Source organism: Empidonax traillii, unplaced genomic scaffold (assembly GCF_003031625.1).
Source record: "Empidonax traillii isolate 1590-97213 ecotype Southwest subspecies unplaced genomic scaffold, ASM303162v1 scaffold222:size850627, whole genome shotgun sequence".
NCBI classification, from domain to species: domain Eukaryota; kingdom Metazoa; phylum Chordata; class Aves; order Passeriformes; family Tyrannidae; genus Empidonax; species Empidonax traillii.
Window position 1 is genome coordinate 268993 of NW_020955415.1, and position 21599 is coordinate 290591.

A 21599-nucleotide genomic window follows, 5' to 3' on the forward strand; every position below is an offset into this window, starting at 1 on the left:
GAATGGCCATAAACTATAGCAAGCCCCATGTAACTCTGTAGCAGTTTGAATGCAATGGCTAATTCACAGAAAGTCCTACTGCAAACAGATCAGTTTCAATATACTGAAACTCAGCAGTTCAAAATAAAGGGGAAAAAGAAAGCTAAAAATAGCAAGTTTCATATATACCGTAAATAGTTCTTAAAGTTCCAAATGTTATAATTTAGTAGGGAGGAAGAAAAAATAAGGGGGGGTGAAGGGGTAATGAGTAGGGGAGGTGAGCAGGGCAGGGGTAAAGAGAGAGGTAGGGATCAGGGCCAGGGGAGAGGAGTGAAATGGAAGTCAGTAAAAAAGCCACGCAAAAATATCAAGTTATGCAAAACCACAGTGTTTTCTAGAAGATACAGGTCTTCATAGACATATAGAAACAGCACTGTATCATACCAACAACAGAACTAGTAGAACTAAATACAAGGATAGAAACAGAAACTTATAATTAATTTTGTATTTTAAAGAGATGTTTGAATTCAAGGAAATAATGTTTTTTGGGGGGTAGTTAGTTTTTTCCTTTTTTTTTTTTTACTTTCTGTATTCTTTTGTTAAAGAGCATGAGATGAAGAAGATGCATAAGGAATGGAAGACGATGCTAACCTAGAACACCGCTCAGAGTAAAGATGCAACTGTTAGCTGTGCAATGAACAGCAAAACATAATCAGTGCAAAGGGATATAAGCAAATAATTCTGTGCTGAGAAAGGAAAGAACCTCTAAAAACCCTATTTTTTATCCTCTAACCCTTTATAATACAAGCTTAAGAACTCACGTTTTTCTGCAATGGCTACTTCACAGATTTCTTTGAGTCTGGATATAAGAAGTTGGTCTGCTACCACCAGAACGTTACATATGAATTCCACATTTTGAGAATCTGGAAAACAAAGCATCATGTAAACACTGTGGGCAAATCAAAAGCAACTACCACACATACAGCTTCAATGAGATTTTACCAAGGGACAAATACAATGGTTTTGCAAATTTTGATGGGATTTTCATAGCATAAGAAATAGTTTGGAAGAGAACAAACAGTCAAGTTTTTTAAGCAATAGGAGGGAAAAGGAAAATTGCGAAAGAAAAGCCTACACCTATTGCCTCACACTCTTAAACAGGAGTCACAAAAATTGGGATTTTTTTTACATATAACTTCAGTACAAGCGTGTTAAGTACTGGATTTCTATCTTAAAAATACAAAAATTGCAAGACCTACAGTTGAAAATACATTAATTGCACCTTTTATGGCAAGAGCTTCATCTGTATATAGGTAGTCCACAATTATCTGTAGAATATCAGAATGGATTGGCATTTCCAGAGCTGAACAACAAGTAGCCTAAAAGTATTAAAAAAAAAAAAAAAAAGAAAAAAAGGGTAAGAGAAGCTGAGTAATTGGAATAAATACAAAATTAAAACAGAGATTATATTTAGCAAATGACTCAGACTGAGGGTCACATTTTCAGTTAAACAATTATTTAAGCATTTGTACAAAATCTGTTTAAGTTCCTCAAGAATGGACTGTAGCAGAGCAACTAGAATCTGCCCAAACTTCTGCCTACAAGAAACAGTTCAGTGTTTCATCACTTTGATCATCTTCTCTAACAATCCTCTTTGATTATATTACTTTACATGCAATTGTCTAAAAGTAGAACTACAGGAATCCCCTACGCAACTACTGAACTGCTCTCCTTTCAAGGTCAAAAGATCTAGTGAAGTCACAAGTTCCCAAGCAAGAACAGAATTAAGCCAGTCATTACTGTTAATCCCCCTGAAAACAAGGTCCCCATCAAACCCTCCATTTGAAGGACGATCCTAACCATTAAGGTAAAGTTTTTGTATGAGCAAACATTAGCCAGTAAATCATGTGTCCCCATTCACTTTTATGCAGCATCACTACTTAACAACTTTGGTTTATTTCAAGTGCTACTGAAGTAAAACTTCATACTAAAATATTTATTTTGCTTTAGAATATGCTACTGGTAATGACATTATTTTCCATCTAAAATTTAAAAACCTCTTACAGACATTAAGATTTTTATACGACATCTAGAGCACTTGGTTCACAAAATATTTACTTATTAATTTAGGTTGATTTATATTTACTTCTGAAATAATAGATAACTTAAAAACTCCATAAAATTGATATAGAAATCAATGATACAAATGGACATTCAACACTTTTAAAAAACGCCTTAAATCCATCATTTGTCTCACAGTGTTACAATTTGTTTCCTTGGGACTGACTGAGAAAAAGGCAGCACAGTAACTCAGAGGTGAGGTTCTGTTTCGCAGCAGAAATGAACTGTCAGTACTTTACCAGGTTCTTAGATTTACATATCGCCATAAAGCTATGAAACTGCAAGAACTCCTCCACGCTGCTTTAGCTTTCAGCCTCAGAAAAATGCTTCTCCACTTACACCTCTCCTCTCTTTCTGTAAACATTGTCAATAGTATTCATATATTTAAACATAGGTATTTAGTGAAATTATGATGTCCAGGAACAACCAGGGTATTGACACACAGCCAGCAAATAGAAACCATGACAAATTAAAGATCTACCTACACCTTTTGAAGCAGCAGTTGATGACTAAGTAGAATAGTCCTTGATAACCTCTATTTCATTAAACAGCTGAAGTCAGCTGGAGGTTCTATACATTGACCCTTGATCCTGTTGTATCTTGCACTCATTACATGACATGCTATTCCAAACTGTATACTATTTAAATTTTAACATCTTTTACAGAAACAAAATGAAAATTCATCCAAAGCAGTATCCCATTAAGTCCAGTACTTTCTATAAATCCATGAAAAAGCTCAAACTAAACCTCTAGAACAAAAGTAATACTTTAATTTCCCTTGATATACAGTATTACATTATTACCTTCATTTAATACACTCTGTCAATAGCATAAATGCAGAGTAACAAAAACTGTGATTTGTGGGTTTTTTTCTTGCAAACAAGATCCAAGAATCCAGCCTTTCCTTTTCCTTATTATTTAAGTTATGTTACTACAGGAAAAATCTGAAAAGCTCTCACTTATTTGATGCAAAAAAAAGCATACCACCACACATGTTTTTGGCAAGCTTACCTCAATCCATGAGCTGCTTAACATGCTGTGAAAATAATCTGTAAAGAAAGGCATTTCAGTTCAAGATGCAACAAAATGACAGTTAAAACAGACAATATGACTTATGTTATATAAATATATATAAAAATACACACACATACCAAGTCTTGCACAAAGTACACATTTATGACACGGGAATTCCTTTCCATCTAAAGATTTCAGGGTCACATCGCAGAGGTATGAACTAGAAGATATTTAATAGGATCAAAACCATGACTATTCAAAAGATCTACAAGTTGTAAACTCTACAAATAAGCGCTAACTTTAGAAAGTTAGGATTTATTCTTTGAAATAAAACACACCTGAACTTTAATATTATCACAGAAAATGAACCCAAAAGTACAAGCACAATCATTTTCAGAGAGAATTTTTTTTCAAACTCAAGCTCTCAAAATTCTGAGGTAATTCCTTCAAAACAACATCAGTTCCTGATATGACCAAATAAATTAATTATGGCTAACTTTAGTCAATCTTAAATGATCTATGTTAAGTTACAGATTTCTTTTATATCAGTAGTTACTATAGGCTTTCATGATGCATTTTAAGAGTGCAATAATCCAAATTCTGTTAAAAAGTTACTTTTATGCAATGTTATTTTTACTGTAAATGCTGTTGTTTTTTATGTAAATAAGACTATTCAAGACTTTGGGTATAAATAACTCAATCACATCAATGGAATTAAGAAACAAATATCACTTTGCTCAAAAGCAAATTAGAAAAAATATTATCCATTTGCTTATTTCCAACCTGTGTAGTGTTATTGTCACAGCAAGCACATTTACAGATGTCAAATTGCTTTTGACTGAATTACCCACAACACTTCTCCTGACATTAGCATTCTATGACACAGATAACCCACAGAACACATTGAGGTACAGTAAAAAGAAACAAAAATATGCCACACATAATCTATGCCAGATTACTAATTTAGAGATCAGTCTATAAGCATCTACAAAGTATCTATAAGCATTCCAAACACCAGTTATTGTGAAAGAGACAAGTGTACATCAGAAGTTAAAATACTCCTGATCAACCCTAGCCTGCACTTAACAGAAAAAGAAATGGCATAAGAGGAAGATAATGGGGGTAGGAGAAGCTTGATTTAAAAAAATTACCATTTCTTCTGATTTAATTTTGGTTTGTTCCCATTCTTCTTGTTGACAACAATAATTTTTCCATTTTCTAACCTGACTCCATCCAACCTGCAAATCATTAACATTAGTAATAAGCAATACAATTAGTATACAGTTCAAACCATTAAGAACAGTTTCACCAAGTAACAGCTCATACTGTGATTATGAAAAACAATCAAAATTATTCATCATAGAAAATTAGAAAGGGCCAGTTGTTATTTCAAAGTCTTCAGTGCAGATGTAAAATATAACTGACACTCTTTCCAAATCTTAGCTATCTTATTTGTTATCTTAGGTGAAAGCTATATTGTATAGTTAAGGTCAAAGTCCCTCACCACAGGGTCAAAAATGTACAAATAATACATAATACTGCTACCAGTCAGTTATCTCAGCAAAAACAGCAGTTTAGAAGAGATGCACATTTCAGCACAGGCTTTTTTAGCATCCTAATTCATCAGAGAGACTTATGAATGGGATGGTAAAGACACAGGAGTACTGGTGCTGCATTACAAAGTAGCACACTTCCAAAGGCAAAGTGCTTTGCCATGGAAATTTTACTCAGGAACACAGTTCTAGCAGCAGTATCTCATCTTTGCTATGTGTGCAAAAATTGCAGTGAAGAAAACTGTCCTGAAAAGGCTCATTCCCTCTTTTGAAAGGACAAATACAGAAAAGAAGCCCCAGACAACTGTGTAATAACGTTCTACAGAGAGATGGTCTCAATTCCATTTGTTTCACCATGTGACATAAAATTAACAACAGTGAAACAAGAATTCAGTTTTGTTTTGTGTTGTTTTTACACAAAATATGTTTGCTCTCTATGGAAAAACTGCTAGACTATGGACGACAGTATAGAAATTAATCAATCTAAAACTCAATTAGATCAGCTGTCTCTAACAAAACAAGTACTGATGTTTTAAAACAGCCATTCTGGAAAGTCACATGATTTGTATCAGATATCAAATTCCACAGAGCTCATGCCTTAAAAGATACTGTCATGGTTTAACTTGGCTGGCAGGTAACCACCACACAGCTGCTCACTCACTCTCCTCCCCACCACCTACCAGTGGGACAGGGGAGAGAACCAGGGAAAAAATAGTAAAATTTGTGGGTTGAGATAGACAGTTTTAAGAAGGCATAAAATAATGGAAAATATTAATAATAACGGTAAAAGAATCAGCAAATACAAAACAATTGACACACAATGCGATAGCTCACCATCTGCCAACCAATGCCCACTTCCTAAGCAGCATCCCCTCACCATTTCCTCCCAATTTTTGCTCTAACATCAGTGTCTTAACTTGCATTATTGTCATAACAACTAAAGTTAAATCAGCTTACATAAAAACACTCCATGAAGAGTTTGTTATGGTATAAATTTAATATATATATAATATAAATATGTAATTTCCTTTCACCTACCTTACACTTAAATTGCTGAGTCCGAATTTCTTTGCTGCACTTTGCAACATTTTAATGAGGTTAGCTTCTTCACCAGCTCTGCCTTTTTTAGATTTGCTCTTCTGTTTTTCATTCATAACTTGCACTTGGTTATTTCTATAAATCTCAAATGCAGACTTTCCATTAACATTTTCATCAAAACTCATTTTGTTCAGATTAGAAATTAAAGTATCTTGATATTCTTCTGATTTTTCTTTATTTGGGATTTTTGGTTTATAACCATGAGTCAGAAGATCACAAGTATCAGTGTATATGAACTGCAGGAGGTACGCAAACAGATCTGGATGAACTTTCTCTATTACATAAAGATCGCATCCAACAGCATCTTCATCTTTACGGTAGATGTCTGGAGTGTCTAGCTGGTTGTCACTGGAAACAAACAGCTTCCTGAAGAAGTCAGAGCGTACAGCCAAGATGTATTTGTGCACGGGGTACGTTCTTGTGCCAATCTGAAAAGTCACATCATGGATGCTGTCCATTTCATCTGTTTCATCTAACAGTTTGCCAAAATCCATTCCAAAACTTGATAATGACACACTTGGAATTTCATAGAGACTAGAATAAAATGAAATACATTAAAAAACCCAAAATCTACAAGTTTCATAAAATTTTACATAGTTTGTTTGATGAAGAGGATGAGGTTGTTTCCATTTGGTTTGTTCAGGTTTTTTCTTTCACTGCTGCACTACTCAACATTTCTTGTCCTATTCTTTGCAAAAATAACTAATAATATGGTATTTAGGCAATTAAACCACACAAGTAAGAACCCCTAGCTTTAGAATATCAAACATGGTATTTCATCTTTACAATGTATCCAGTAAATATGTACTATCAGAACTATCTTATCTTCATCCCATTTTTCCAACAAGAAAACACAAAAATGTTTCTGGTATTTCATATTACAAACCAAAGCAATACAGAAAAAAAACCCCTAACATTTAGCTATTTATCAGATATACTGGAAACTATTGTGAGATTATAAGAAACATGGTTCAGTATTCTACTTATTTACTTTATACGTTTTTCTTTAAACAAGTACAAATTCACTTTTCACTTTTATTTAAGAGGTGATTATTAGTGATTACTGAAGGGGTGAATTTCTACAGTTATTTAGAACCCAGAGTGTGTTAGGAAATGCAGGGCGAATGCTTGCCTTTAACACCTTAGATAAAACAACATAGTCTATACGAATTATGCAAACATGCAGGTCAAGGCTTTTGGGTAGCTTCAACATAGTTAACAAGTGCTATCCTCTAATAGTATGGATAACCATATCTACTGTGATTTCTGTATGAGCCAAAAAATGGTTTGGAAAAGAATGATTCAATTGCAATCACACATAAAAAAGTGAAACATTACCATTGGTGTTTCAAACATACCTGGTTTTAGGATCTGACTGTAACACAGCAAAATTGCAGCCACTAGGGTCAGTGGCAATACTGACAGCTCGGTGTACAAAAGTCAGCTTCTGAAGTCGAATTCTTTCATACACACTGTTTGCATCATGTTCACAAGACACATCACATGAAGAATTCTGAAGGCTTGAGACAAGTTCTGCTAAAAAAAAAAGTGAATACAAATCATAGAAATGTCCTGATAATTAAAATGCAACTAATACAACAAAAAGGCAAGACTGACTTTTGAATGTCCATTGATGGAGTCACTGAATAAGATGAGGCATTAGTTCAGATTAGACATTAGAAAAAAATTTTCACTGAAAGTGTGGTTAGGCATCGGAAGAAGCTGCTCAGGGATTTGGTGGAGTCATCCTCAGTGGACATGTTCAGGAGGCACCTGAGAGTTTGGTTTAGAGGTGATCATGGTGGTGCCAGTTGACGGTTGCACTAGATAATCTTAAAGGTCTCTTCCAACCTTGAGGATTCTGTGTATGTGTGATTGTGTGCAATAAACTAGGCATTCACCTAGTCAAAAGGTGTGGATTCTGAAGTTTTCTTGAAGACATTAAAAACTACAAAAAAGAATAGCAATAAGCATAAAAAAGAGTGCCTACAGACACATATTAGCACCAGGACAAACAGCAAAAAGGAGATGTCTTTGGTGCTCCTGTACTATGTGCTGTATAGAACAGAAGGAAGTAGCAATTGAGTGTGCAACTGAATTAAGAAACAGAGGAAAGATTTTTACTGTGAAAGAATGTAAAAACGGACTGAAAACTAAAGACAGAATCTCAGTATCAAAGCAAGTAAAACTGCAACATACAGTCATAAAGTTCAAATACATCCCTGAAAGAGTTGACAGTTTCAAATAAAATCTTGTCCTGCAGTAGACAGGTATCTTCCTTCCATCAAAACAAACAAACAGGACCTACTCTCAGCAATATGAGTCAAGTTAGTAAGGTGGAAATTGCTCTGGACCCTGAGTTCTGCCCAGGTAAGGGTCTGGGAAACACAATAAGGTTTCACAGACTTAGTGGTGCAAGCAAGAATATGCTCCTTCTTTGGCTCAATGCCAGTTCTCTCAGGAATCATTATCTAATATGTGAAAAGATTGTTGCACTAGACCCTTGTGCTCCTATTACTCTTCAGAAGTACTTTTCCTCCCAGAAATCTCCACCTAAGGTTTAAGTGAAGGCTGCAAAATAAGTAAATCTTAGTATTACTGAGGAAAGTGTAGAGTAGCAGTCAATACTAACAACCATCAGTCACAGAGGAAAGAACAAACTCGCCACATAATACGGTTAGACTGTAAAGATTTAATTAAACTTTTATATTTATTTAAAGCACTCAAAAGTCATTAAGAAATCATAGCTAACCTTTTTTTTCTGAGATTTTTTTCCCTTCTTCCAGCCACTTCCCTGTAAAGGCTTCACCATCCTGTGTGACAAACATTATTTCATTCCCATTTAAAGCAACATCAGACATGAAGACTTGCCGGCCATACACCCAACGACACTGCTTCATGGAGTTGTTAGATGACTTCCAGCAGAACACCTACAATATAAATGTTTTAGAGAAAGGGGAAACCTTTGTATCCTATAAAAGCTGTTACGTATTACACATTACTTTTTTAAAAACAAGAACATACCATCTCAAAGCTGCATATAAAAGAAGAAAGACATTCTTCAAAATTTTGGAATAAAGTGTTATGAGCATCAAAGAACCCATAAGTAAAACAGGGGAAATCTATTATGATATCAAGGGCATTTGAAAAGTTTCTCTGAGTATTCAGATATCTTCATGGTTTTACTGACACATCAACAAGGACAGCAAAGGTGTCATCAAGTCAAGAAACATGTTTTATCTAGTTCTCAATTTATAGATTTGCCTAACTGGTTTGCTTATAAATCAGACAAAATTCAAAGCTAGCACACCAAAAATTTAAGTCATTTCCTGCTAACTAAAATCTTAGATTTCTCCATACTCGTCAAGGTTTTGAAATGGAGACCAAGACCAAACACAAACTTCAAAATATTCAACAGGAATGTGAAACACTGCATGCACAGCAAGTCCCCAAAAAGGTAAACTGAACATGTCAGGGAAGCGAACATAAAGAAATAGTTGCAAGCAAGATAAAGCCCAGACAGGGCATTAACAGTGCTAAAGCCAGACTTTCATCTTCTCCCACTCAAGGGCTTACACAGGTCTGTTAACAACTACAAAATGAGAGGACAAAAGAACCTGAGCATCCTATTTCCTTTCCCACCCCTCAAGCCCTACAGAATCCAGAATGGCTGAGGTTGAAAGGGGTCTCTGGAGGTTATTTAGTTCAAACAGAACTACCCCGAGCCAGTTGCCAAGGAACACGTGTAGACAGTTTTTCAATATTTCCAGGGATGGTGATTTCACAACCTTCATGGGCAACCTGTGATAGTGCTAAATCACCTCATAGTGAGAAAAGTACTTCCTGATATTCAGACAGAGCCTCCTTTATTTCAGTTTGTGCCTACTCCCTCTGTTTTCATCACCAGGCACCACTGAAAAGAGCCTGTCTCTATCTCCTTTACATCTTCCTTCAGGTATACAATGATAAGGTCCCCCCTGAGCCTTCTCTTTTCTAGGTTAAACAGTACTTCCGTAAAGAAAGTACAATCAAGTCAGACCAGGAAGCACTGATTTAGGAAACAGAAGTATTAAGATCACAACCCTCTCCTTACTCAATAATTTATAATGTCTAGAAGCACTAAAGATCCCAGCACTTCTCCGTATGAAATGCATGTTGACATAGACCCACTGATACAAGAAGATAAAGTAGTTTCTTACTGCTACAGCAGTGTCCCAAAGATGTTAAAAGGGCACTACCAATACTACAGATGGTAGAGGTTAAACCTCACATGCACAAATACTACACTGATCTAATGAACAGACAAGATAATTCACTCAAAGGCGGGGAAAGAAATGGAAATACCCACATAGCTCCCTTATTTTGAGATACAAGAGCAGTTTTAAACATTCTTTAAGAAGGCATTTCAGTAAGAAAAATTTTCTGTAAACACCACTAGATGGCACTGAAGGCTTAACTCTACCAATGAGCAGAGATTCTGAAAGGTCCTGTAAACTGGTACTTTATTATGGGAAGAAAATAATAAATCTACCACAACATTCCAGTTTTAAGACAACACAGTGCCTACATTTAACTGTAAATACTAAACTATTAACTAGGTTTAGGTGTAACGTTTCAACAACAAAAGGGATATTTCCTTTACAGAACAGCAGCATTTCAGCAAAGGCTCTACTACTTCAAGTGCAGAGACTACTTCTTAGATTACTTCTGAAAGGTGTAAACACGCCTGGAGTAGGTGGGATGAGAGATGGGAGGAAAAGAACAAACAGCAAAACATAAACAACTAGAACACATACACTATGTAATCACTTATGTATGTAAAAGCAAAGTTTACATCTTCACTGAAAAGCTGTCCATTCGATGTCCAATTAGATGTTCACAGATTTAAAAATCTTTAAAAAAAAACTACTGTACACTACTTGGGCAATCTTCCTATAGCTCTTTACAAAAAAAAAAAAAAAATCACCAGTAGCTCTACAGAAATGAATTGGATATTTTCTAGCCATGATTTTGTCCTGTCTTATTTTTAAAGTTTGATTAATCAATATGCTATATGATTTCCAGGGACACAACTTACTCTTCCAGCTTCATCCAGCGCCAGAACACAAATCTTCTGACCCCCATTTTCTTTAAGGTGCTGGGTATCTACCTTATATTCCAAATATCCCCCACTGACAAGAACTTTTTTAAGGTTCAGCTGTCTAAAAGAACACAAAAGGTTAAATTAGTATTTCTCTGTTGTGTACTTATGTTATTTCTATGACAGTTTTTTTTTTTTTTGAGAAGCAGTAACAAAATATAGTTGAGGCAATGACACTGAAAAATTACTTATGTTTAGTTTTGCCCCACTGGTATTATTAATATAACTATTAGTAGTATTCTATTACTACTATATTAGTATTCTACTAATACTACTACTATTAGCAGACCATAATTTTTGTTTTTAAGTAAGTCACATTGTATCTACAGGTCTTCACAAAATTCCACGAGTAAAAACCAGTAGATGACACAGTTTGATTTCAGAATTCACTTAATTCACAAAATTCACTTAGAATTCACAAAAATTCACTTAGCTGTTTGTATTAAAACACCTATCTTATCCCAGCCAGTTATTTCTCAGAGGTTTGGTACATTTTGGCATTTAGTGGATCAAAACCATACTCCTTGTCTCTTCTCAGTTTCTTAGTATAAGAGCATAGCATGTTGTAATAAGTTTCTACAAGTGCCAGCACCTTCACTTACAGCCATGTAGAAATGAGGTATAAACTAATCATTAAGCTATCATATGTCCATAAATACTGTCAGCATTTGAAATGAAGTTGTGAACCTAGCTGGGCATAATCTAATACCAACAAATCTAATCTATTCTAGTCTGTTATTGCAAACTAAGTAAGAGAGAACAGGATCAAATAATTTCCTAAATTTATGAGTCAAGAATCCAGTTTCTTCAACTGGTTTTACATGCAGGTTTTAGCATATGGACCAGATGATGTCATAAGGGCCCTCCTACAACTTAAATTACTCTTCATAACATATTTTATCCACACATTATTATGAAATTCAGACCCCAAATTACTGATTCAAAATCATAACAACATGTTTAAATAGAATAGCAGATCTTCAATGCCTCTACCAAGATGCATTCATACAAAACCAGACTAACAGAGCAAATAAAAACACCAGTTTCAAAGTTTTTAAACTTAACGGCACAAAATATTTCCTCTTTGTGTTGTTTTTTTTTTTTTAATATCTTTGGTAAACAGCAAGTGGCACCTTAGCCTCATGTCATAACAAATACAGATAAAGAAATAAACAAAAATGACAGCCCTAGCTCTTATAAAAGAACTGCAAATGAAGAAAACACAAGGGACCACTGTATTATCTGCACAAAAATCTTTAAAAATCCTTCAAGTGTACAACTACTGTGTAATCTTCACCTACTGTTTTTCACAACAAATTAGAGAAGTAACACGTACTTTGAAGCTATCTTTTTGCACTGATAGTCTGCAAGTAAATAAATATCTCCTCTTTCAGTAACACATACTGTAGCACCATCACTTGCAGAGACCAAGGACAGAGAGATGTCTTTATGGTGTAGAGCAGAAACTTGGCGAGGTGCAGTTACACATTTTTCTCCATTAGGATCCAGCAGATAACCTAAAAAATACAAACACACCCCCAAAACATTATTTACTATTCTACACATTGTACATTTAAAGGATACTTTGCTACACTACTTTAAATAACCCTTAAACTCTAAAACATTTTTTAGGTAGCCGCATAATTCATCTTCAAAATAATTAAAGCAGGTAAGAAATACAGCACACATACTTGTTAGTTCACCACACCAGAAAACACTCAAGATTTGATACATAAAAATGAAGTAAGGCATATTCCACTAGGAAGCTATTTAAAGCAGTTGTACTGCTCTGATTCCAAAAAAAGAATATTTATGTGATCATACTACAGTTCAATACAGTAGAAATACCATAACACTGGCATAAACTACTGATTATTTCAGCCACTGGAAGACACCAAAAAAGTTTGTCAGAAAAATTACTCTAAGTGTACATAAGCACGAAGGCAGCAGTTACATGAAACAGACAAGGTTGCAGCTGTAATGCAAGATCTCTGGAAACATTAAAAAAAATAAAAATAGGTCATTGTTGCTCTGTTGGGACAAGGAACCTAACGACAGGAATCTCATATATAACATAACCCTGCTTTGTGTGCAGGACATAAGTGCAGGGCATTTAGGTCTGCACCATGGAATGGAACAGGGTACAGTTATCCAGGAACAAGCAGCAGAGTTACCTCCATAGCCGGAAGCAACACTGCCTTATGACACTGTAGGGTCATGCTCAGACACCTTAAACAGGCAAGGTCTACCACCACAGGTCTATCAAGGTGCCCAGCCGACACAACTATACCGCTTACAATTCACTTATTGTCTCTGTGGTACTGCACTGGGACGTGTGCTAACCAGAATAATCCCAACAACACAAGCAACCGCAAAAGCAACTTATATGATGGGTGCATATGAAAAAAAACTGCAAAAACAAACAAAGAGATGTTCACCGTAAAATACTTCTCTGACAAAGACAAGCTTTTTCACATACCTCTTAAACCTCAAATAGAAACACAAAAAGTGTTGGAACCTGAGGCCAGAGCTGATGCAGATTAACTCTAAGCACCAGAGCTAGCTAAACAGTTTTGTTTGCACACAGACACAGAACTGCAAAAATGCAAATCCAAACCAATATTGCAATCCCTGTTTATCAAAAAAGACAAAAACAATTAAAATACCCCATTCATACAACAAATCAAGAAGTACACTAATTGGTAATACATTTTTAGTAGTTTCTTTCTTGACTTCAGAATAATACAGAGTTAAGTGAAGCTTCTGCTAATGGTGTTGAAAAAAAATCTAGATATAGGCAAGTATCTAACTTTAAAAAGTTAGTATGGAAAAAGTTATCAGTATCATGTTTACAGTGCATGATGAAAGAAGGACACAGGTAGGAGAGCTGAAGGCTGGTTTATAATTTATTAAGGGCAGTCCCAGTCAGACTGTTGGAAGGAGAAAAGCATGCCTTGGGGTAATTTCCAACACAAACAGCAACATTCTGTTTCTTCAAAGAATTCAGCAGCAGGACCATACAAGAAACACATAAGGCATAAGAACTATAAAGAGTTCAAATAAGAGTCTGACTAGCTCCTATCATCTCAAAATATGAAACTGATAGTAACGAAAAATATTCTTCAAAAGATGTGTGAAGAGATGATGTCATCAGATTGGTTAAAAAAAAAAAAAAAGGAGAGAAAAGAAAGCTTCAACCAGGCTTCTGTTCTAAGAAGCAAATGACAGGGTAAGCATGAAAAACATCTTTAAATAGCTGGAGTTTAGGTTTTACTTTCAGAACACTTCTACCTTACCTAGTTGGCCGCCATTCAGCCCCATGGTATACACTGCTTCCTTAGTCCATAGCACTGTATGGAATCTGCCTGCAGCCACTCCAATCACCACTCTACCTTTCAGGTTTTTTGCCTGAACCTAAGCACAAATCCAAAGTACATCTTAATATTAAGTAGCAACAGGTGAATTTCACATATACAAACTTCTGACATTTAACTCCTAAAGTTGTTAAGAACGAAGCACTGACATTAATCCACAGTCTAGTGAATCAGGATTATTTCAGAAGTTTGTCAGGTGGGGCACAACTGCAGTAGTGACAAAAAGAAATAAACTTTTCCATTATCTAATCAGAACTGGAATCAAGTCTCCTTAGGCTATCTTCATACGTAAGATTTTGAACAAGACTACACAGGACATGTATAAGACAGCCAAAAAAGACTCAGGTGCTGCAAAATGTCAGCTAAAAGTTTCAACTTGTAAGTGCTAATGCTCTAAACACACTGCAGAACACTACACTACTAATTTAACTTGATTTTCCAGATTAAAATGAAAAAATCAAAACAAATACTGTGGATACAGAGCTGTCATTACACTAATGAAGAGCATCCCATGGTAACCCAAAACACTATCCTGTTGCATTTTGGTCAGTAACTCTTTTCTACTTTTATAACACTGGTAGCGCAGTGTTCCTCTACTTCAGATGAAGCTTCCTCTCAATGAAAGGTAATGTTACACTTCTTTACTTACAAAAAAAAAAAAATTCAAGAGATTAAACATAGAAATACAGTTAAACTGTTGATGCCCATACTCTCTCTTGCTTGTCACTATTCTTCCCAAAGCACTGACTCCAGAATCAACAGTGCTTCCAGCAAAGGACATAACAATCAAACCCTGAGAGCCATCATCCAGTGATTCAAAAGGAGTAAAGAGCACGAATGTCAAATAATACACACCTATTAATTTTACATCACTTCAGCTACAGAACAATTTGAGGAAGAAAAGGGTTTTGGCAATTTTACCCTGTATCATACTTCACACTACAAACTTTAGTAGCGTTCAGGTTACAAACTAAGACATTTATCAGGACACAGTTAAGTATTTAAGATCTGAGATTTATGATAAGACAGAAACAAGATTTATCTGAACTCAGATTAAACTTGGCTGTCCTAAAAAAGTTTAAAAGTTATTTCCATAATCTTCATATTTTACTTTCTGTTAAAAAAACAAACAAACAAACAAACAAAAAAAACCCAAACCCAAACAATTAAGCTTTGACTGATGTTACTTTTACCTGTCTAGGAACATTGCAGCTAGAAGGAGGAGGAAGAATACCCAATTGATGGAAAGTATTCAAACCAAACGTGTAAACATATCCATCTTCTGTTAAAACAACAGTATGATCCTTAGCTGCAGCTATCTGGGAGCACTGATGACCAGCTAAGCCTTCCACAAGTCTTGGAACCTGAATAAGAAAAAGAAATACTGATATAAAAATATACTGGTTTGATATTAACCAGTGACTATCGGTGACACCAAAGCAATACCAATAGAAAATCATGACCACATAGTGACATACAGACAAATATGCATTTGAACACACAATACACTCATTAACATAATTACCACATCCAATGTGGTAAAATGAACTACTCTGCTATGAAGCGAGATGATTTTTTAACCACCTATTCCAAAATTACATTGAAAACTATATCTTCAGAACAGCTGAACAGATACTAGCTATCACCTCTTTTGTTTTTCTTTATAAGTTACTATGAACATTAAAGATTTCTCCCTCCAACACAGGATAATTCTAAGAAAATGCCACAGAATAAGGAAGGAGTTCTGTACCCTTGACTCTTCAAGCCCTCTAACATGATTTCTCCTTTATTTAACCAGGTAAGATTTCAATTTTGAAACAGCTATTTGGAAAAAAATTCTAATTTCATAGAATTGCTTTAAAAAGCTCTCTTCTTCAAACATCTCCAGTCTTCACTCTAGCTTTCACTAACAGAATATCAAGTTCTACCAGATCCTGAATATTGGAAATTTTAAAAAATGACTGTGCTGCAAGCTAGATGCACACTACCAGGTAATGTACATAGGATAAGATGTTGAAGTCTAAGAATTGCATTGTCATCATATCTTAGTCTTCTAGAATCTTAGTTTTCATATTGCAACAATGTACTATTCAAATGAAAATGATGGGTGAGTTTGCACTTGATAGATGTGTAACTCTAGTAAGAGGCAATCTTGCCATCACTCTTCATGCCACTACAACTCCACAGTACTGCTGTTTCCTTTGCGACAGCCTTGGCAATCATCAGAAGGCATCACAAACCTACTTAAGAAGCCAGCCCAGACAAAAGGCACTTGGTTTCATTTATCTGGCATCAGCTAACCTTTAAAACAACTCAGCCATAACACAGAAAGTTTGACTATTGTGTCTAGCTATCTTAAATTAAACTATATTTAAATGCACATTCATTTACTCTCTGCCACCTCACTACTAGCACTGGAGAGATTTTTGTTATTTGGTGGGTAGCAAGGGGGGTGGTTTGAAATCAACAGCAAACTTGTTCTGGAAGTACATTTGGCAGAAACTCCAATTCACTTTTAAAACTTGTTATTTGAAATAAAAGAAACATTACTCTAGACTGCATTAACATAAAGCAGCATACCAGGCATGTTTGTTCATCACCATGACCCAAGCGCCCTCCTTGTCCATGTCCACATGTATAAACTTGACCTTTGTGGGAAAGGAATACAGAGTGGAATTTGCAGAGTACCACCTGAAAAAAACAAGGGCAAAAAAGCGGAGGGGAGGAGGCAGTATAGGGCAAATTAATTTTCCTGGATAATCTCAGAACATCTACCAAAAGTATGGTGCCCATGAAATACATTAATAAATACCTGTTTGATATACACGCCATTCCGAGGAAAAAGATCCACCAACTCAGGATGATGTTTACCCTGCTGACCACCATGACCCAAAGTGAAATTTATATTGTTTCCCCAAGTGTAGACTTCTGTGGGATCTGTAATGAAAAACATTCACTTTGCAGCTTGTAAATTTACCAGTCTTGCGCATACTGACTCCAAAAACCAACTCCTGTTGTTTCTATCAAAAATTTTAAGAGGAAAGCTGTTTCTTACCTAAAATTAAACTTTAAAAACATTTAATCCTATGAGAAGTAAGGTGCTATGACAAAATATTTTAACAACATTGTACAAATGCTCAACATTAGCTATATTTGCAGAAAATGCAAACATTCTGCCGCAGTAGATTTACATACTGTTTTCAGAAGACAACCACTCACCACCTTAAGTTATATGTGCCTTGCTTCTATTGCTTCAATTCAGTAAAAAGCCTTTCCCCAAAAAAAAAAAAAAAGTTTACACTGTATGTGTAACTTCATGTGTAACTGTATGTGTTACATGTATGAAAAGCATTAACACTTTCAAATCAAAGAGGTGGCCAAACATGCCATTTTTATTTTTAAAGTAACCTTTCAGTGATATCTGAACACCATTTTCTGATAAGTAAAACACTGAAATCAATGTGTATTTCATCAAGCTGCACCATTGTCCAGGGAGACCTTATGGTAGCCTTCCAGTACCTGAAGGGGACCTATCAAGAAGGCTGAAAAGGGATTTTTTTGTAAGGGCATGTAGTGATAAAACAAGCGGAAATGGTTTCAGACGGAAAGAGGGTATGTTTAGGATTAGACAATAGGAAGAAAATATTTACAGAGAGGGTGGTGAGGCACTGGAAGAACAGGTTGCCCAGAGAATTTGTAGATGCGTCATCCCTGGATGTGTTCAAGGTCAGGTTGTATGGCACTTTGAGCAACCCAGCATAGTGGAAGGTGTCCCTGCACACAGCAGTGGGGTTGGAACTAGATGACTTTTAAGGTCCTTTCCAACCCAAACCATCTCTGATGATTTTAACTGAGATAAAAGAGAAAACAGAATTACTGAGGTCAAAAATCACCTCTTGAGATCATCTAGTCCAACACCTATGCTGAAGCTGGGTCATCTAAAGCAAGCTGCCCAGGACCATTTTCTCTCATGTTTTGAGTACCTCCGAGGATGAAATCGGCATAATCTCTCTGGGTTACCTATTACATCACTTGCCTTTATTTTTTTTTTTTTTTTAACCTCTGAGCCAGCCATTATTCCTACATTTTTTCTACACGTGTGCATCCTGTGCCTATCACCAAGATCTTGTTTTTGCTTTCTTCTGATATCAGCAACCCCATACCTTCAGGTATCTCACAATTTACAAAATCCTAATTAAACACATAAAATATTGTCTACACTGGTACATACATTAATGCATTGGTGACAGATATCTCCTTAGAAAACATGAATTAAGCTATTTAATTTCCTACCAGTTTTCTTGAACACCACATGGATAGGCCTGTCTTTCATCACAAGATCCAGGGCTGATAAGCCTTCTTTATCCTGGACATACAGACTAACACCATGCTGAAAGTGAAGGAGAGAAGAAGAACTAAAGTTCATTTCAACTGCACAGCTCAAAGTAAACCAGGTAAATGTTTAAGAAGATATACAAATTTTTAACTGAAATTTAATAGCGATAAAAGAAAATCTTCAGACTCTATAAATAAACTGTAAGCAAATCTAAAAAAATAAACAGTGCAATTCTGTTCAGCCACATACACACCTATTAACTGGGATTTTATTGTCTGAACACTGACTGGGCAATAGGATGTAATCAGTGAAATACAAAGTAAACAGACTTGAAGACAAAGCACAGACATTTAAGAATCGCAAGTATTCATCAAAAATGCATTTACCAGCTTCAAAGAACATATTTTCTTAAACTGGCATGTTTATAGCATCAGTTTTGACAAGCTAGAGAAGTAAAAAGTAAAATACGACTTTGAAAACAAGCAAGAACAGTGGTTCACAGCTGCTGAGAAAAGGCAAGAGGACACAAACAGCCAGACAAGAGACAGTAGGGAAGGTTCAGAGGCAGAAAACATGAACAATTCATTCCTTTAGAACTCAAAGAGACACAGACAATCTCTGTAAATATCATTTTCTCAATACAAAAGAGTGTTACTACACCAGCACTAGTTTTAAGCAAGTCAAGTGTCATCAACCACTTCCCTAAAGGGAAGAACTGCAGATGTTCCCAACAGAACCTAACGGATAAAACAGCTGTACCTATGTACCCCAGCACATGGCTAACGCAAAGGAAAACCTTACAGAACCTCACACTTCAGAGGTAAACACACGAAATACAAAAACAGAGGGAGCACAGTTCACAATTCCTTCAAGCATGACAGAAGGACAGGTAGCCATATCTGAAATAGGGATTTTAACCCATAATTTTCCTTGGAAAAACACTAGCCAGAAGAACAACAACATACATTCTCCAAATTATAAAGGCAACCCTATTAGCTAACTCACTATATGACAGAAACACTGACCTATTTCTTTGACTTAACGGGTAGTTGGATATTCTTCACTTTGGAAGTCATTTAAGTCATTCACAAGCAGGCAGAGGCTGCAGTGATATTCACACGGTCTGAATTTGTGAAAACAAACCCCAAACCCTGAGTGGCAAATCTTGTAGTAAGATACAGTCTGAGAACAAGGCATGACTGCCTCCAGCCCACAGCAGAACTCTTGTCATCCACAACAGTTTAGGGCGCCAGGGGCTGATTCTGGGGCCAGTACAGGAAGCTGGTTAGAGCATGGTGCTTGCTAATAATGTCAAGGTCACCAGTTCAATCCCCATACAGGTCATTCACTGAGGAGTTGGATTCAATGATCCTGGTCGGTCCCTTCAAACCCAAATATTCCGTGACTGAACTATACTGGTTGCTGTAAACAGTACAGCTAAATATCTTCAGTAATAGCCTGGGTAATGGGCCAGTGCTCCCTCAGCAAAGGTGATGATCCAGGAGGAGTGGTTGATAAGTCAGAGGATTGTGCTGACATAGAAAAGGAAGGACCTTGACAGGCTGGAGCAATGGTCCGAGAGGAATCCCATGAAGTTCAACAAATGGAAATGCAAATCCTGGCCCTGGAGAGGAACAAGCCATTGTACCAATAGAGCTGGGGGCCAAATCGCTTAAAAGCACCTTAGCAGAAAAGGACTTGGGGCTTCTCATAGACAACCAGTTGACCACAAGCCAGCACTGTGTCCTCACAGCCAGGAATGGTGAAAGCAGCCAGGGCTGCCTGTGGGACCAATGCCAGCAAGCATTACTCAGCACTGGCAAGCCACAGCTGGAGTGCTGGCTTCAGGTCTGGACTTCCAGACATGGATATACAGGACCAAGTCCAGCAAAAGAGCATGAAAATGATGACTGAGGCATCTGACATACAAAGAGAAGCTGAGAGAACTGGGATGCTTCGCCTAGAGAAGGTTTGGGGTGGGGGAGAAGGACAGCATGCTTTATCAATGTGCATAATAAATAACTGACTGGAGGTGAGATCTGTGATCATAGTAACACTCAGTGACAAAAAAAGTGGCAACAGGCACAAATTGAAATATAAGAAATTCTGTTTAAATCTAAACCCCACTTTTACTGCACTGGTATTAAAACACTGGAACAGACATGTCTGATGCTCTATTCAAAATCCATCCAGACACAGCCCCTGGGCAATCTGGTCTAGTTGACCTTGCCTGAATACGGGGGATGGACCAGACAATCCAGAGATATCCTTCTAGCTCAGCTATTTCGTAATTCTATTCTATAATCTGTTGTTGTTATAATACCTTAAGAACGTATCCTTTAAATAACACAGTACAGCAGAGACTTCAGTTAAGGAACTGGGAGACAGAACACTCTCCATGAGCTGTTTTTTTTCTGTTTCTTAGAAAAGTATCAGCAGAGCTGGCTATCACAAAAATCTCATCCACTTATGCAACTAACAGAAAAGTAAAATACATCTGGGAAAGCCTGTACAGGCCTCCTGGAAGCAAATGCCAATGATACAGACATACACACATACACTAGAGGATTGAATACTTTTTCATATATCAAGCACAGAGTTACCAGTTTTCTAGAGAACAGAATCATGTACAATTCTTATAAAAACATCTACTTATGTAAAGTCTAATGAAAAACTCCTCACTATGTAAAGGTACAGCACATGAAATATATATTTAGCAATTATCAGACCTTCAAGAAATAAAAAACACTGGATCCACAATCTTTTTGCTTCAAGTCTTGTTGAAAGCAGAGAGTTCCATGTCTACAAATGGCTAATCACTCTAATTTAAAAAGGCTGGGAAATTCTCTGTCTTAAAAGATGTTTAAGCAACCCTGAACCAAAACTATTTCCTTTTCTCACACTGTTAAAGTGATATCAGAACATCTCAAACAAATGTAGCTCTTCCCTTTGCTGCACTTTGGACAGGAAGAACAGAAGGAAGA

General features: G+C 36.2%; 1 protein-coding gene across 3 annotated transcripts in view; it reads right to left on the reverse strand.

Moving 5' to 3' along the window:
* The window catches only part of IBTK (inhibitor of Bruton tyrosine kinase), a 57459-nt gene that overhangs the window by 26992 nt on the left and 8868 nt on the right, over positions 1-21599 (reverse strand). For 2 of the 3 annotated variants that reach the window (XM_027887778.1, XM_027887775.1), the window contains exons 3-17: positions 18573-18669; positions 17092-17216; positions 16860-16970; positions 15473-15643; positions 14202-14319; positions 12242-12422; positions 10843-10966; positions 8518-8695; positions 7124-7301; positions 5706-6299; positions 4266-4352; positions 3252-3334; positions 3112-3149; positions 1262-1358; positions 801-902 (exon numbers count right to left, since the gene is read on the reverse strand). In XM_027887778.1, the coding sequence (XP_027743579.1) occupies positions 801-902; positions 1262-1358; positions 3112-3149; positions 3252-3334; positions 4266-4352; positions 5706-6299; positions 7124-7301; positions 8518-8695; positions 10843-10966; positions 12242-12422; positions 14202-14319; positions 15473-15643; positions 16860-16970; positions 17092-17216; positions 18573-18669 (2284 nt within the window). The remainder of the gene's footprint in view (positions 1-800; positions 903-1261; positions 1359-3111; positions 3150-3251; positions 3335-4265; positions 4353-5705; positions 6300-7123; positions 7302-8517; positions 8696-10842; positions 10967-12241; positions 12423-14201; positions 14320-15472; positions 15644-16859; positions 16971-17091; positions 17217-18572; positions 18670-21599) is intronic. The other variant, XM_027887777.1, reaches the window with a different exon arrangement.